This window comes from Watersipora subatra, chromosome 3, assembly GCF_963576615.1.
Source record: "Watersipora subatra chromosome 3, tzWatSuba1.1, whole genome shotgun sequence".
Classification (NCBI taxonomy): Eukaryota; Metazoa; Bryozoa; class Gymnolaemata; order Cheilostomatida; family Watersiporidae; genus Watersipora; species Watersipora subatra.
In genome coordinates this window covers 32796606-32811104 of record NC_088710.1, presented here as the reverse complement: position 1 = coordinate 32811104, position 14499 = coordinate 32796606, and the positions used below count along the sequence as shown (strand labels likewise).

General features: G+C 38.2%; 2 protein-coding genes across 2 annotated transcripts; one reads left to right on the top strand and one right to left on the bottom strand.

Moving 5' to 3' along the window:
• Positions 1-1253: 1253 nt before the first annotated feature.
• On the bottom strand, positions 1254-6788 carry LOC137390517 (uncharacterized). Its single transcript, XM_068076846.1, has 5 exons — positions 6309-6788; positions 4247-6218; positions 3459-3877; positions 2530-3338; positions 1254-1800 (listed from the first exon to the last, which is right to left on the bottom strand). Exons 1-5 carry the CDS (start codon positions 6786-6788, stop codon positions 1254-1256), a joined length of 4227 nt encoding a protein of 1408 aa, XP_067932947.1.
• Positions 6789-8960: 2172 nt separating this feature from the next.
• LOC137390516 (caspase a-like) lies at positions 8961-13033 on the top strand. Its single transcript, XM_068076845.1, has 6 exons — positions 8961-8984; positions 9175-9357; positions 10245-10467; positions 11779-12015; positions 12429-12538; positions 12902-13033. The coding sequence occupies exons 1-6, from the start codon at positions 8961-8963 to the stop codon at positions 13031-13033; spliced, it is 909 nt and encodes a 302-aa protein (XP_067932946.1).
• The last annotated feature ends 1466 nt before the right edge of the window (positions 13034-14499 follow it).

Genomic DNA, 14499 nt, shown 5'->3' with positions numbered 1-14499 from the left:
AAGAATGAAAGCTCTTTACAACGATGTAAACAAGGTACTCTGGCATATATAAGGGTGTGTTGTAGCAGGTCGACCGCTCTGTAGCTTCATCTCCAAGAGGGAAAGTGAGAAATGAAAATGTTTAATGCTGTCACTTTGAATGCTCTCAGTTACCTTCACATTCCTCAAGAGGGTACAACTCCTATTCTGGTAATGTGTCAAGCAGTGATGCTCATCTCTTGTTTCATACTATTTAAATCTGCCGCCATCTTCTCTAGAGCCTTCAATGTAATTTCTTCAGAAGCTGGCAGATGGCCAGTAGCAATAATCATATTCAATATAAATTTTTATAAGCACTAAAAGAGAGCATTTATTGTCAGAAGAAATATGAATATATTATTCTCTATAATGATTATTACAACTATAAAGTTCTTTGAACTTTAGAAGTTATTTATCATGCGTGTGTGTATATTTGTATTTAGAGTACTTCCCAAAGTACAACGGTGGTTAGATCTTTGTTGACTGTGACTTTATTTCCAACCGACCGTGAAACCTGAAAGGTTTTTAAAAAACAAATTGATTCACAATCTTTAAAGCAAAATTGCTGTCTGAATCAGAAAATGTTACGTAAATCACATAATATTAAATGTTATAACCAGAAATATTAGATAAAATACAAGTGAACACAAAACATACCTCTGCCATACTCCAGAATATACATATAAGTTTCTTGTCCGTAATATCGTTAGAATAATGTTTGTTTGTCAATGGCACACACGCAACTGACTTGATCGAGCCAGGTGTCAGACAGTCTTTTGTGTAGTTCTTTCGAAATAATGTCTGATGACAGTTTATAGGTGAAATGAGTAAAAAATGTTTATTGACCGACCACCATGGCAAGTGTAAAGGCCTGGAAAACTCATTAAATGTTTGGCGACTCGTGAGAAAAGGCAACTGTTTTATTGTCTTTGTAAACAGGTCAATCAAGTTGTTCTACAGTCATTTTTTATGGCAAGCGATAATAAGTGCTGTACGTATACATCCTAAGAACTGGATTATTTTTGTAGATTTTGTGTTTTGCAAACTTTACACTCTCCCACCTAAATTTTTCTAAAAAATTTACTAGTTCTTTATGAAGTTAACAAATCTAAATCTAGTATAATGTAATTGTACTGAGTGTATTCGTGTATACCTAAATAATTGATATTTGGTACTACTATGATAATATTTATGCAGGAAGAGAATAACATACGTTTGGTTAAGGACACTGCACGTTAGTACTTGGAGTTTATGCTAACCAATAGCAGTAGTTTCTGTATGGGTCTGTAAAGCATGTTAGGTTCCCCTTTCCGCTTGCCGGAACGCGTTATCTGTTCTGGGTTTGAGATTCTGACAGTAGCGGATCTGACCAACCCATCTCTACCTGTATTCACGGAGTCGACGGCTCCCACCTTCCACTGACTACGCCAAGTGTTTTCATCAACAACTGCGACAACGTCTCCCACTTTAAGGTTTTGGTTTTTAAGATTTCTCCATTTTTGTCGGGTCTCTACCTTTGTCAGGTAGTCCTGCCAGTGGCGCCAGAACTCATCGGCGAAACGTTGCGTCTTTTCAAACATGTTTTTTCCGTATACCTCGCCGTCTGGCACTTCACCTATCTCCTGATGTGTAGGTACTGACACAGGCTTCATGGTGATCAGATGATGTGGGGTTATAACTCCTTCATCGGGATTGTTCAGATTTGAACAGGTCAGTGGTTTCCCATTGATTATGCTGCAGATTTCGTACATGGCGGTCCGTAGTCCGGCGGTGTCCATCCTCGCGGAAAACCTGCCTTTCATTTGGTTGAATACATTCCTAATCATTCTTATTCCCCATTCCCATACGCCGCCCTGGTGGCTAGCACCGGGAGTGTTTGTCTTGAAAGTTATTCTTGATTGAAGCATAGTCTTAGAACCCATGAAATTGGTTCCGTTATCGGAGAAAATTGTAACTACAGGCCCTCGTATGCTTTCAAGACACCTTAGCGCTTGTAGGAAACTCTCTGTGGATAAGTCACTTACGACTTCGATGTGGATCGCTCTGGAATACATACAGGTGAAGATGATACACCAGCGTTTCATCTCCTTCCTTCCTTCTTTGACGAGGAAGTGTCCAAATGTATCTACCCCTACATGGGTGAATGGAGGGCTATGTTCCACTCTTTCTTTGGGTAAGGATCCCATCTGTTGACGCAAGGGGGCACCTCTTAGGCGTTTGCAGCCTACGCAGGTTCTGAGTAATAATTTGATGAGGCCTTGTGCACCTATAATGTAGAAACCCGATTGTCTGATTGCAGACTGTGTAAAGATCCTCCCTTGATGGTGGACCTTCTCGTGGAAGTGTCTGATCAGTACTGTGGCTAGGTGACTGCGCTTATGTATGATTGCGGGTCGTAGCTCTTTGTCTGTGAGAATAGTTGAGGATTTTGCTCTACTGCCTATCCTTAGGATTCCTAGATCGTCTAAGTATGGTGACAGCTGTCTGAGACAACTTCCCTTGCTTACCTTTCCGTGTGCTTGGATGTCCAGTATTTCTGAATGGAAGTACTTTTGTTGATCAAGCCTGATGAGAAGAGCCTCTGCATCTTGAGAATGTTCTCTAGACATTTTTTCAAGTTTCCAGATTGGCTTCAGCTTGTCCTTGGCTCGTTTAGCGACCGCACGTAGTTGTGCTGTTGCCCTGATGAGATTGTCCCACTTTGAGAAGTTTTCGACTTTGATGGGGTAGGTAACCTGGTTCATATCTACCCTAATAGTTTTCCTCAGTTCTGGATCTGATGCAGGAACATTGAAGCGCGTAGGTTGATTGAGCAAGATGTCGTCAAGATTTTCCTTCCATAGGAAGTCTGGGCCTGAAAACCAGTGAGAGTTTGTCAGTTGATGTATGGTTGCACCTCTGGAGGCCATATCAGCTGGATTGACTATTCCAGGAACGTGGTTCCATTGTGCCGGCTTTGTTCTGTGTCTAATTTGGGTTGCTCTGTTTGCTACAAATGGAGAAAATCTTGATGTTTCATTTCTGATATAGCCCAGTACGATCATGCTGTCTGTCCAGAAGAACACTCCGTCTATTGGCATCCTCAGTTCCTCATGCAGTTTCCCTTGGAGCTTGGTAGCTAGCACCGCACCTTGAAGCTCCATACGAGGTATGGTCGTTCGGTTCAGGGGGGCCACTCTAGCCTTTGAGAGGACAAGTGCGCAGTGGATGCGATCTGTGGTATCGATAAGACGGATGTATGAGCATGCGCCATAACCATCTTCACTCGCGTCCGCAAAGTGATGAAGTTCGGCTCGTTTGATAGTTCCAAAATCCTTTGGCTTTATGCAGCGGTCAACTCTAATATCATGAATAGTGGCGAGTTGTCGCGTCCAGGCTTCCCATGACGAAGTAGTATCTAGATCGATCTGTTCATCCCAGTCAAGTCCTTTGCGACAGACATCTTGTAGCACATTCTTTCCCATTAGGGTAAAGGGTGAAACCAGACCAATCGGATCATGTACCTGGGCTACGGTTGAGAGAATACCGCGTCTTGAGAGTGGTCTTGCGTCGATATTGCTGGTGAAGCAGAGCTGGTCACTCTGTAGACACCAACTAACTCCAAGTGTTCTTTGTGTCGGCATGATGCTGTTGAATGAGATAGCTTCCATCTCTTTCTCGGATTCTGGCAAATCGGCAAGAGCTGCGGGCTCATTACTGACATACTTGTGTAGGCGAAGGTTGCCTTTAGAGCAAATTTCCCTCGCTGAATTCACCAGGTCTTTGGCAGTTCTGATGTCATCCACGCTGAATATTCCGTCGTCCACGTAAAAGTTGTCTTTGAGGAATTCTGCCGCACTTTTAGATATTTCTATGTTGTCTTCAGCCAGACGCCTCAGACCAAAGGTGGCTACCCCAGGCGAAGAGGTTGCGCCAAATATATGGACTCTCATGCGAAAGGTTTTCACTGTTGATAAGTCATCGCTATACCATACGAATCTTAGGAAGTTCCTATGATTTTGACTTACCCGAAAATTATAAAACATGGATTCTACATCACACGTTACTGCGACCTTCCCTGTGCGAAATCTGCATAAGATACCAAGTAAGTCATTGAGCTGATCTGGGCCAGTGAGAAGGTGATGGTTGAGGCACGTGTTGGCGTATTTTGCACTCCCGTCGAAGACCACACGTAATTTCCTTTTCTTTGGATGAAGCACTCCAAAGTGTGGTATATACCAGCACTTACCATCTTCTCTTACCATCTCTGAGACTGGGACTTCCTCCGCAAATCCCTTTTCGAATAGTGTGTTCATAAATTTTCGATAGTCTGCTTCATATGCTGAGTCCTTCAAGAGTTTGTTTTTGAGCAGTCCGAGTCTCTGCTCTGCTTGATGCCTGTAGTTTGGCAGTATTGGCGTTGATGATGACTTGAAGGGCAGAGGCATGACGTAGCTCCCGTCCGGATCTTGGTGAATTCCTTTGTCAAGGATTTTAAGAAATTGCATGTCTTGTTGTGACAGGGGCTTACCTCCAGGGTCTTCAAAGTCTTGTTCCACTATGGGAAAGAGTGTGGCGTCCGTCTTAAAACTTGTTGCCAGTTTGGTTTTGAGTTTACCCCCGCATAGTGTCCATCCAAACATCGTCTTACAAGCTGATGTCTCCCCAGCTTCTCCTCTTTTTGTCAGGAGTGGTGTGATGATTTCTGGACTGTCTTTACCTATCATCAGTCCGATCGGGATGTCCAGCTTTGGTGGGAGATGCCTTGCAAGGGATCTTAAATGTGGTATCTTGCGGCACTTCTCATCTGTCGGTATGTTGTCTGAGTGGCACTTTATTTCTGGTCGTTCAACTGCGTCAATTGTTGAGATTTCATCGGTTAGGTATCCTCTGATTTGCAGTTTTTCATACCTCAATGTGGATGATCGGCTTATGGCGTTCATGGTTTCTAGGTTTAGGGTGTCGGGGATGCCACTTGCTCCAATCTCCATTGCGGTTTGCTTGTCAATGAAGGTGATGTCGGACAATGTATCGAGGAGGGCATACACTAGTTTTTCATTGTTTCCAGCGGATACGTATACTGGTACCATCATACTGAAGCTAGATTGTCCGTAGACTCCAGTTGAATTGCATGTCTTAGTTTTTGTTTGTTCTTTGCCTTGGTTGCTGGTAGTAGGTTGTTGGCTGAAATTTCGTAGTGAGTCCGATTTTTCTGTGGGCTTCCAGTCGGGATCATGTAACATAGTCGGGTGCATTCTATGGCAGTTAGAACATGTCTGCTTGCGGTTACAGATGCTTGATCTATGTTTACCGTTCAGACAAGAGAAGCACAATCCCTTCTTGTGTACAAAGTCTTTTCTTTCCTTTAGTGATTTCTCAGCCAGTTTTCTACAATCCCTTGTGTAGTGTCCTTTGTCGTTGCCGTTGCAGAAGTAGCAAAATGGTTCTCTTCTTGTTCGTTCAGTTTGGTATGATGCAGCCCTTCTGTTTGTCCTCTCTTCATATCTGCCCTTACTTTTAGGCTGATCATGCTTTTGATCCTTACTCTGTGATGCCATGATGTTGCTCATGTAGCAGTCCGCTTGCTCGAGAACAAACTCTGTGAAATCAGAAAATGACAAATTTCCTGTCCTCATTCGCTTAGCTCTACATACTCTCTGCGTCCAAGAGAACTTGGCACTGTCGGGTAGCTTTTGGCAAATGCGTTCGTTGTATAGCTCAGTGTTGAGGATCTGTAGGCCTTCTGTGGAGCTCATGCTTCTTCTGACTTGATCCAAGAAGTCGCCGAACTCTCTCATCTTCTTTCCGTCTCCGGAGCGTATGTTTGGCCAGTTTTCCAGCTTCTTCAACAGTATCCTTGCGATGCCGCCTTCCATACTGTATCGATCTCGCAGTTTTTCACGAGCTTCCTGATAGGAGTTATCGCTACTGTATGTCAATAAACCGATTATGGCCTTTTTTGCTTCGCCTGCAACAAATTTCTTCAGGTATCGCAGGGCCTCCCTGTCTGTTAGTCCTTCCTCGAAAACGAAGGCATCCATATCTACCTCCCAATCTGAAAATTCGAGGGTATCGCCAGAAAAGATGCTCGGTTCAACGGACTTCCTGTTTGGCTTCGACACACTAGCTGTCAATGAGTTCATTTTGGCATTGAACGATTCTGCTAGGTTGTCGGTGAAGGCTTTGAGGATGTGGCGGGTGCCAATTCCAACTTGCGGTTCCTCAGTTTGTGGTTGTTCGGCTTGTGGTTGTTGGGCTTGTGATTGCTCGACTTGTGGTTGTTGAGCTTGTGGTTGCTCGGCTTGCGCTACCCTCAGGTTGATGCTATCGATTGCACTTGGTGCTGAGGACGATTCGTATCTGTCTGTGTTTGGAGTTGAAGATGCTGTAGCCCTGATACTTGGACTGCTCAAACGATTTACCCTTACTGATGATGATTCCATCCTTCTCAGGAGATTTTGTCTTTTCACTGTGTAAGCTCGCATTTCTTCTTCCATTCTCCTTTTAGCATCTTCGAGTGCCTTCTCTTCAGCTAGGATTTCACTCTCTTCTTGGCACTGTTTCTGGATCTGGGTTTTGAATGGCTTGACATCCGCTTGAAATTCATTTAAGAGTTGTTCATGGGTGGGGCTCTTCTCATTTTCATTTGTTTCAATAATTTTATTATATAAATTGCCTATATCTTTGACTTTCAAATCAAGGTTGTGAACAAAGGCATCAACAGCAGGTATATCAATGACATGGGTGGCATTTTCAACAGCTTGTGTGAACTTGTCTAGGAAATCTATCATACTCTCAGACTGTCTACTTATTTCATTGATAAAATCACTGCCTAGTTGTAAAATAGTGCGCTCAGTCAGTTTTTGACTCCTTGCGAGCGCTCGTTGTGTTCTAGGGTTGTTTGATTCAGTTACCTCATCTAACTGTAGCTGCTCTTCCTCTACTCTACTTTCGCTCAAATCGGAATTTGAATTTAGCTCAAGGCTTTCGCTTTCCATGATGACCAATTTAAATCACTGATAATTGCTATTAATTTTGTTTAGGCCTTTTTACCCTTATTGTTGCTACAATCTTAATATGAGTACAATTATTTAAACCACTAAAGCTGTCTGGCTGAATTGGCTCGATCGCGGTTCAGTTTTACAACACAGTTTGATTTTTAAACAAAATTATGATAACAACTGTTTGCAAAAGAAAAAATCCAAAATGTGTGACAACTCCAAATTTACTTTACTATAATAGTGTTTATAGCGCACACTAGGTTGAGCAAGGAAATGTCAGTTAGATTGAGTAAGCAAACCTTTCAACACAGTACGTATACTTAGCTGACTGATGCAATGTGATGACTTCCTCGTTGCTGACTATCTGATATGCGGCTTGATGGCTAATAGGTACGCTTTTGCTTGGCTTGTTATTTGTGAACAGTGACGAGCAATGTTTGTTGTGTGGGTTAGTCTTTCTAAGCGACAGGCTTTCGACCTCGAAGTGTTATGATGTCTTGCAGTGCTGATGATTAACGTGAGTGAAGTATTGCGTAACCAAATCTATATCAACTGTCTGTTCCTTATCCTTGATTTGTTGACAGATGATGTCCGTATTTATAACGCAAACTCGGTTCGTCGATTGTCACCAGTTGTGTAGCAAAACACAATCTTCAGACTTCGAGACGTTTTGTTTGAGGCTTAGTATTGAATTCAATAACTTCCGTGGCTTTAGATGAGGGTTATTGTCCATAAATAGCACTTAGGCTCCGTATTTTGATAACTTCCGTGATGAGTTTCTATGAAGGTTATTGACCGTAGATTAGCACTTAGGCTCCGTAGAATTGTATGATGTGAACACCTCAGTATGTTGTATGCTTAAGGTTTCACTATAAAGTTCTTTGAACTTTAGAAGTTATTTATCATGCGTGTGTGTATATTTGTATTTAGAGTACTTCCCAAAGTACAACGGTGGTTAGATCTTTGTTGACTGTGACTTTATTTCCAACCGACCGTGAAACCTGAAAGGTTTTTAAAAAACAAATTGATTCACAATCTTTAAAGCAAAATTGCTGTCTGAATCAGAAAATGTTACGTAAATCACATAATATTAAATGTTATAACCAGAAATATTAGATAAAATACAAGTGAACACAAAACATACCTCTGCCATACTCCAGAATATACATATAAGTTTCTTGTCCGTAATATCGTTAGAATAATGTTTGTTTGTCAATGGCACACACGCAACTGACTTGATCGAGCCAGGTGTCAGACAGTCTTTTGTGTAGTTCTTTCGAAATAATGTCTGATGACAGTTTATAGGTGAAATGAGTAAAAAATGTTTATTGACCGACCACCATGGCAAGTGTAAAGGCCTGGAAAACTCATTAAATGTTTGGCGACTCGTGAGAAAAGGCAGCTGTTTTATTGTCTTTGTAAACAGGTCAATCAAGTTGTTCTACAGTCATTTTTTATGGCAAGCGATAATAAGTGCTGTACGTATACATCCTAAGAACTGGATTATTTTTGTAGATTTTGTGTTTTGCAAACTTTACAACAACTATGATTGGTTGTTCATTAATGTGTAAAATATGCGGCTGATAATTTAAAGAATCTAGGTGAATAATGAAAATCATAAAATATAAATTCTTATCATGAGTAGATTCGTGTAGAGTAGATGAAGGAAAGGCATTTTATATTCTAATATTTACATTCTATAGCTCACCATCGCTATTATTGTTGCATTTTGATCAATTATTTTGTAAAACCAACACAGATTACCCTTTGTTGTTGTTATTACATAGGCACAACTTACTAACTATACCAACCATCAGTTTAGTGTTTATGACATCGATAATCATGTAGTAGGTAAATATTAGTAGAGTTCAAACTGCTGATTGATTCTATTTAAGGATGTACAAACTACTACGGTCTTTTATGTGCCCTATAGTTTGTCCATAGCTTGTCATCAAAGGAAAAATGACTCCTATATTTGTGTCTCAAGTACTCAGCTGTCTTCAGCGTGAAGGTAGCTGTTTTAAGTTTAATAAATAAGAACCCATACATCAGCTCTAACTACTATATTCTGTTTTTTCCGGTAATAAACCAGGTACAGCTGTACACATGCAATTGTATGCAAATTGCTATTATCAATCATTAATCACAGCTTACTCTATTTCTTAATTGATTTTAGGTCTACGAAATGAGTGGGGGAGTGAGAGGGAGGGCCCTTATTTTTAATATCAAAACATTCCAGCACTCAGATGATACAAGGCATGGGTCTGAAGTAGATTATGCAAACCTGGAGAGGCTGATGAAAGACCTAAAATTTGATGTTGCAAAGACCCAGAAAGAGCTGACTGACTTGAGCTTTGAGGTAGTTAGTAGTTCTGACTTAGCTGATAATATATGTTAGACTATTCACTGTTGTATTCATGTACTAGTCACTGAATATTCCATAGTCTAGGTTAGAGTAGTACTGTATCTAAATATTCCATAGTCTAGGTTAGACTAGTACATTATCTCAACATTTCATAGTCTAGGTTAGACTAGTACTGAATCTCAATATTCCATTGTCTAGGTTAGACTAGTACTGTATCTCAATTTTCCATAGTCTAGGTTAGACTAGTACTGTATCTCAATATTCCATAGTCTAGGTTGGACTAGTACTTTTTTCTGAATATTCCCTAGTCTAGGTTAGACTAGTACTGTATCTCAATATTCTATAGTCTAGGTTAGACTAACACTGTATCTCAATATTCTATAGTCTAGGTTAGACTAACACTGTATCTCAATATTCTATAGTCTAGGTTAGACTACTACTGTAACTAAATATTCCAAAATCTAGGTTAGACTATTACTGTATCCCAATATTCTATTGTCTAGGTTAGATTAGTACTGTATCTCAATATTCTATAGTCTAGGTTAGACTATTACTGTATCCCTATATTCTATTGTCTAGGTTAGATTAGTACTGTATCTCAATATTCTATTGTCCATGTTAAATTATTGCCTTATTCAAATATTCTAGTCTAGGCTAAAAACAATACAATGTATACGTATAAAATAACCTCAGATCGTCTCCTTTTAAACTATTTTTGCATTCTTGGATTTTTAATGGATTTTTTTGTTATAATTTTTAAAATACTCATCTGTTTGTTTTTCGCACTTCAAAACTTCTATACTTTTAAAGCAAAAAATTAATATGAAATGAAAACAAAAATCATTTTAATTCATCAAGTGCTTTTTTAAACCCGGTAAAAGGAAATACTAAGAGAGATACAAGAGGAAACAAGCAGAGAAGAGCACAAGAGACTCGGAATGTTTATACTTATCATTATGAGCCATGGAACTGAAAGAGACATGCTGCTAGACAGCCATGGTAAAAAGTTCTCATTGGTATCTATCAGAGACAGCTTGTCTCCAAGGAGATTTCCTGCAATGGCTGGTAAACCCAAGCTCATCATTGTACAAGCCTGCTCAGGAGGTTGGTAAAAGGGATGTTGATGTGTGTCAGAAGCTTTACTTACATACATTGTGTATAGTTTCCACACAACTTGCCTTGTTAGTCTAGAACATTCCTTCTGAAACAAGGTTATAATGTGGTATATGTGTTTCATCAAATACTATTAATATATTTGTTCAAGTACATGTACCAAATTATACTTTGTTTCAGAAGTAGTAGGCTGGTGACCATGTAAACTTGGTTGCACATTCCTATCTGTACGGAACCGTCAGTTTTTTCTCATATATTTGTATCAACATTTTGTCCTGCTTATAAGATTCATGTTGGTTATGCAGCCATATAAACACTTATTTAAATAAGCATAAAATTATGTATTTGTTATTTTTTCTAAATAAGTTTGTATTTCTTCAGGTTACATGAGTCATTCATTGGCTTATCCTAATAAGTAGAAAACGCTTAATTTACTGTATGTCTAAAACATCACTTGATCCCATTCTACCACCTTAACTGTCATTTTAAATGTATACGTGTAAGTGCATTATCAAGAGCAAGAACGCTTCCCTTAGGTTTTGTCCATTGAAGTAGCATTTAATTAGAACGCCTTGCAATTTCAGACAACCGCAAAACTTAACAAAAATCATTTTAAGGAAATTTTGCTGGAATTTTAAGCTAACTGCTTTTTGAGACTTTAGAGATGTTTGGAACTTTTGAGTTTCAGACCTCCTTTGATACAAAGTTGCATATTAGTTTATGATCTTATAATATATATTGTTCTGATTAAACAAAACCTTCCATATATTACTGTATACTCTAACTGAATTTAATACAGCTCATGAGATGTTATACATTCAGACTTTGGTTATATACAGCATCTTAAAATATACTCAACAAATATAATTTGTACTCAATGTTATTCAGCACTTTTCATCTGACTTCACCCAGAGTGAGCGCTTGCTGACATCTTGTACCACTCTAAAACACTTTGCAGTGTTTATTCTCTACTAATATACAATTTACACTTAACATTCATAAGATTCACTAGTTTATTATAACTCTTTCCTTGTACATCAGACCACTAGCACTTCTCTACTAACCTTGTAGGGTAAGTACTTACTATCCTAGTTGTCATTTGGTACATGCAGCAGTCTAAGTAATAATTTAGTCTATTATTTAATATTTTAAAATGTACTAATTGCAGTTTTTTCTGATTTTTTATAACATCTACAGATGAATTTAAAAAAATCTAAGATAAATCCTTGATGTACAGAGCGTAATAGATTATATTAGTCAGCAGGGTTGTATACATCTGCTCTTCTCACATATTTATTATAGGACGGACTGACTTTGGTGACTTGAAAGAACTTTCTAATTCAGAGATCAGTCGCATTCCAAATGCTGCAGAGTTCCATGGTCAACATTTGGCCTCTTCCTCCATTCCGTCAGTGCCTGCTGCAATGGAGATCACAGAAATTCCTTTTTGCCTCAAGCCAGATGATGATGAACCTCCTTCAGATCATCCTGTTGTTCTCAATGTAGATGACTTCCTTATTATGAAGTCTAGCTGTGAAGGTTAGTACTCAGACATGATGTACATACTATGGTAATTATACTACAGTGACTTACAGCTGAGATCACCAGCTCATTAAAGATGGGTTAGTCGGACTCAATTTATAAATAACTTTATCATTCAATCTACTTTTTTCAGACAACAATTTTTGCTGGAGTATTATCATGGTCAAAAGCTAGTAGCTGTTCAAGTGCTCTCTATAGGCTTCTAATCTATATTCAGTTTTTAACAAAGAGTTGTAAACTATTTCAGTGTTTTGTAGATTACTAGCTCAAAGACTGTTTATGGTAGCACAACAACACTCTGTCACACAACAAATATTTTAATTTGTTTCTCTGAAAATGCATGTGTTATCCCTCTCAAAATTATGTCTGATTTTGGTGCTAAGATTGTTCATTTTACATTTATATTACAGCATACACATCAATTAAATCCAATACTCATGGATCCTGGTTCATCAGAGTTTTAGTGGCCACTTTCTACAAGCACTCATGTCACAGAGATGTAGAGAGCCTATTCAAAATAGTAAGTATATATTATTTCTTTGTATTACATGTAAGTGGTGACTAATATATTAGCAGATGATACATAGTAAAGTTGACACTTGTTGAGGTTACATTGACTATTTTAAAAAGGTAGTCAGGAGATGACCGCTGACTATAATCAAGGGCTTTACAGGACACTGCATCTTCCTTTGACAAGATGCATAATCTGATTGCTTATAAAGTGAATTGTTGCTATGTGAAGATTAGTTAAAGAATCTGTATTTTTAAACAGATTGTATAATTTTTCTATAGTAAGAGTATGTCTAAATTTGCAATACATCGACAACATATCATCTTTATATGATAAGTTCTCTGATTGAGAGTTTCTTAATGATGTTTATAGATACAGGAAAGGGTACGGCAAGTCAGTCTTAGCTCGGCAAACTACACACTAGGTGGAAATGTTCCATCAGCGATATGCACATTCACTCATAGGAGGAAGCTGTATCTCTTTCCAGGTTTTCCAACTCGCTAAAAATTTTAGTAGCTATGAGAAAACCTCTTTGATAACTTCAAACAACTCTTTTGTGACTTATCTCATCAAATTAGGCTCAAGTCAACAAGTTCAATTGTAAAAAGGATGATTTATGGTCGACATGTTAACAAGCTGAGGCATATTGCCATATGATATTTTGTGTGTGAACTGTTGAATATTTTAACTTGAGGTCAGTGCTATAATAATGTGAAACAGGTATAATAGAAACAACCATAAAGACTCTGAACTAATATTCAAGTCGTGCAACAAGTTTTTTTCCCATTTGTGTTCAAGTGGCTCTACAAAGAAATTGTCAACAACAGATGTGAGAAATAATTACTAGTATGATTAGACAATTCAGCATTGAGTCCACATGGTTTATCCTTTTTACATTTTTATGAAATTTTAACACCACATCGAAGGAAAGCTACATAAATGTAAACGGTTTTAGTTCATAAGAAAACCAGTTAAGTTATTATCAAGGTTTCTTAAGGCGCTACCAAACTACCTCTTTTGGATAATCTTAAAACATTAAAATTGGTTTTGTTGACTTGAGTCTAATATGGTATGTCAAACCGAGTTAGTTATCAAAACAGTTTAAACAGACTAAACTTCATGAGATTTTTAGATATTCTGCTTTTACTGATTATCATGTATTTAACATTTGCTAAGAGGTCAGTGGTTTATGGGAACAGAATCTTTGTATGGCATGTTATTACCACTGATAAACTTATCATGTTCATCATTAAGTAGTTAGTAGATTATCAAATAACCTTCTCTGATGACTCTGTACCTTAATCTGTACTACATGATTATCTGTCAAACTCAACACTGTATGTTGGCATCAACTTACATATGAACGGACCCTATATATCTACATGTGTTAGTACTCACCTTTATTGTTTATGAAATGTATTGTTCCTACATTTATATTTTAAATAAACATGAGTGGTGTGCATCTACTGAGTTGATCAGTGTAATTAGTTTTTATTGTTGTTAAACTGTTAGCTGTTGCATACAAAATATTTGCTATTGTCATACAGATGTATTTAAGGTCAAGGTCAAGTTAATTTTAAGTTTATGAAAATCATAAAGATGAATAAGAATAGTAACCTAGAATAAAGTTAATAAGTCGTCTGTCTGTAATTATATCAGCCTTCATCAGCATTATGCATATGCATAAGGATGACCAATAATCTGTTACATTTACTAGCAACATGTAGTTATACAGCGACCCAAATAATTATGGAACTGTTGTCATGGTTTGGCACGTTTCTCTTAAATTTTCTGTGTTACCTTTGTTTTCATTTTTTGATTACTGTAAAACCTCTATTTGAACGCTATTTTTATTTGCGCGCCACCTCTGTTTGACCACCAACATAGGAGATATGTTGAAAAATAGAGTGCTACCCTTTAATTGAATACTACCTCTATTTGACCGCCACTTTGACATTATTTAATATTTA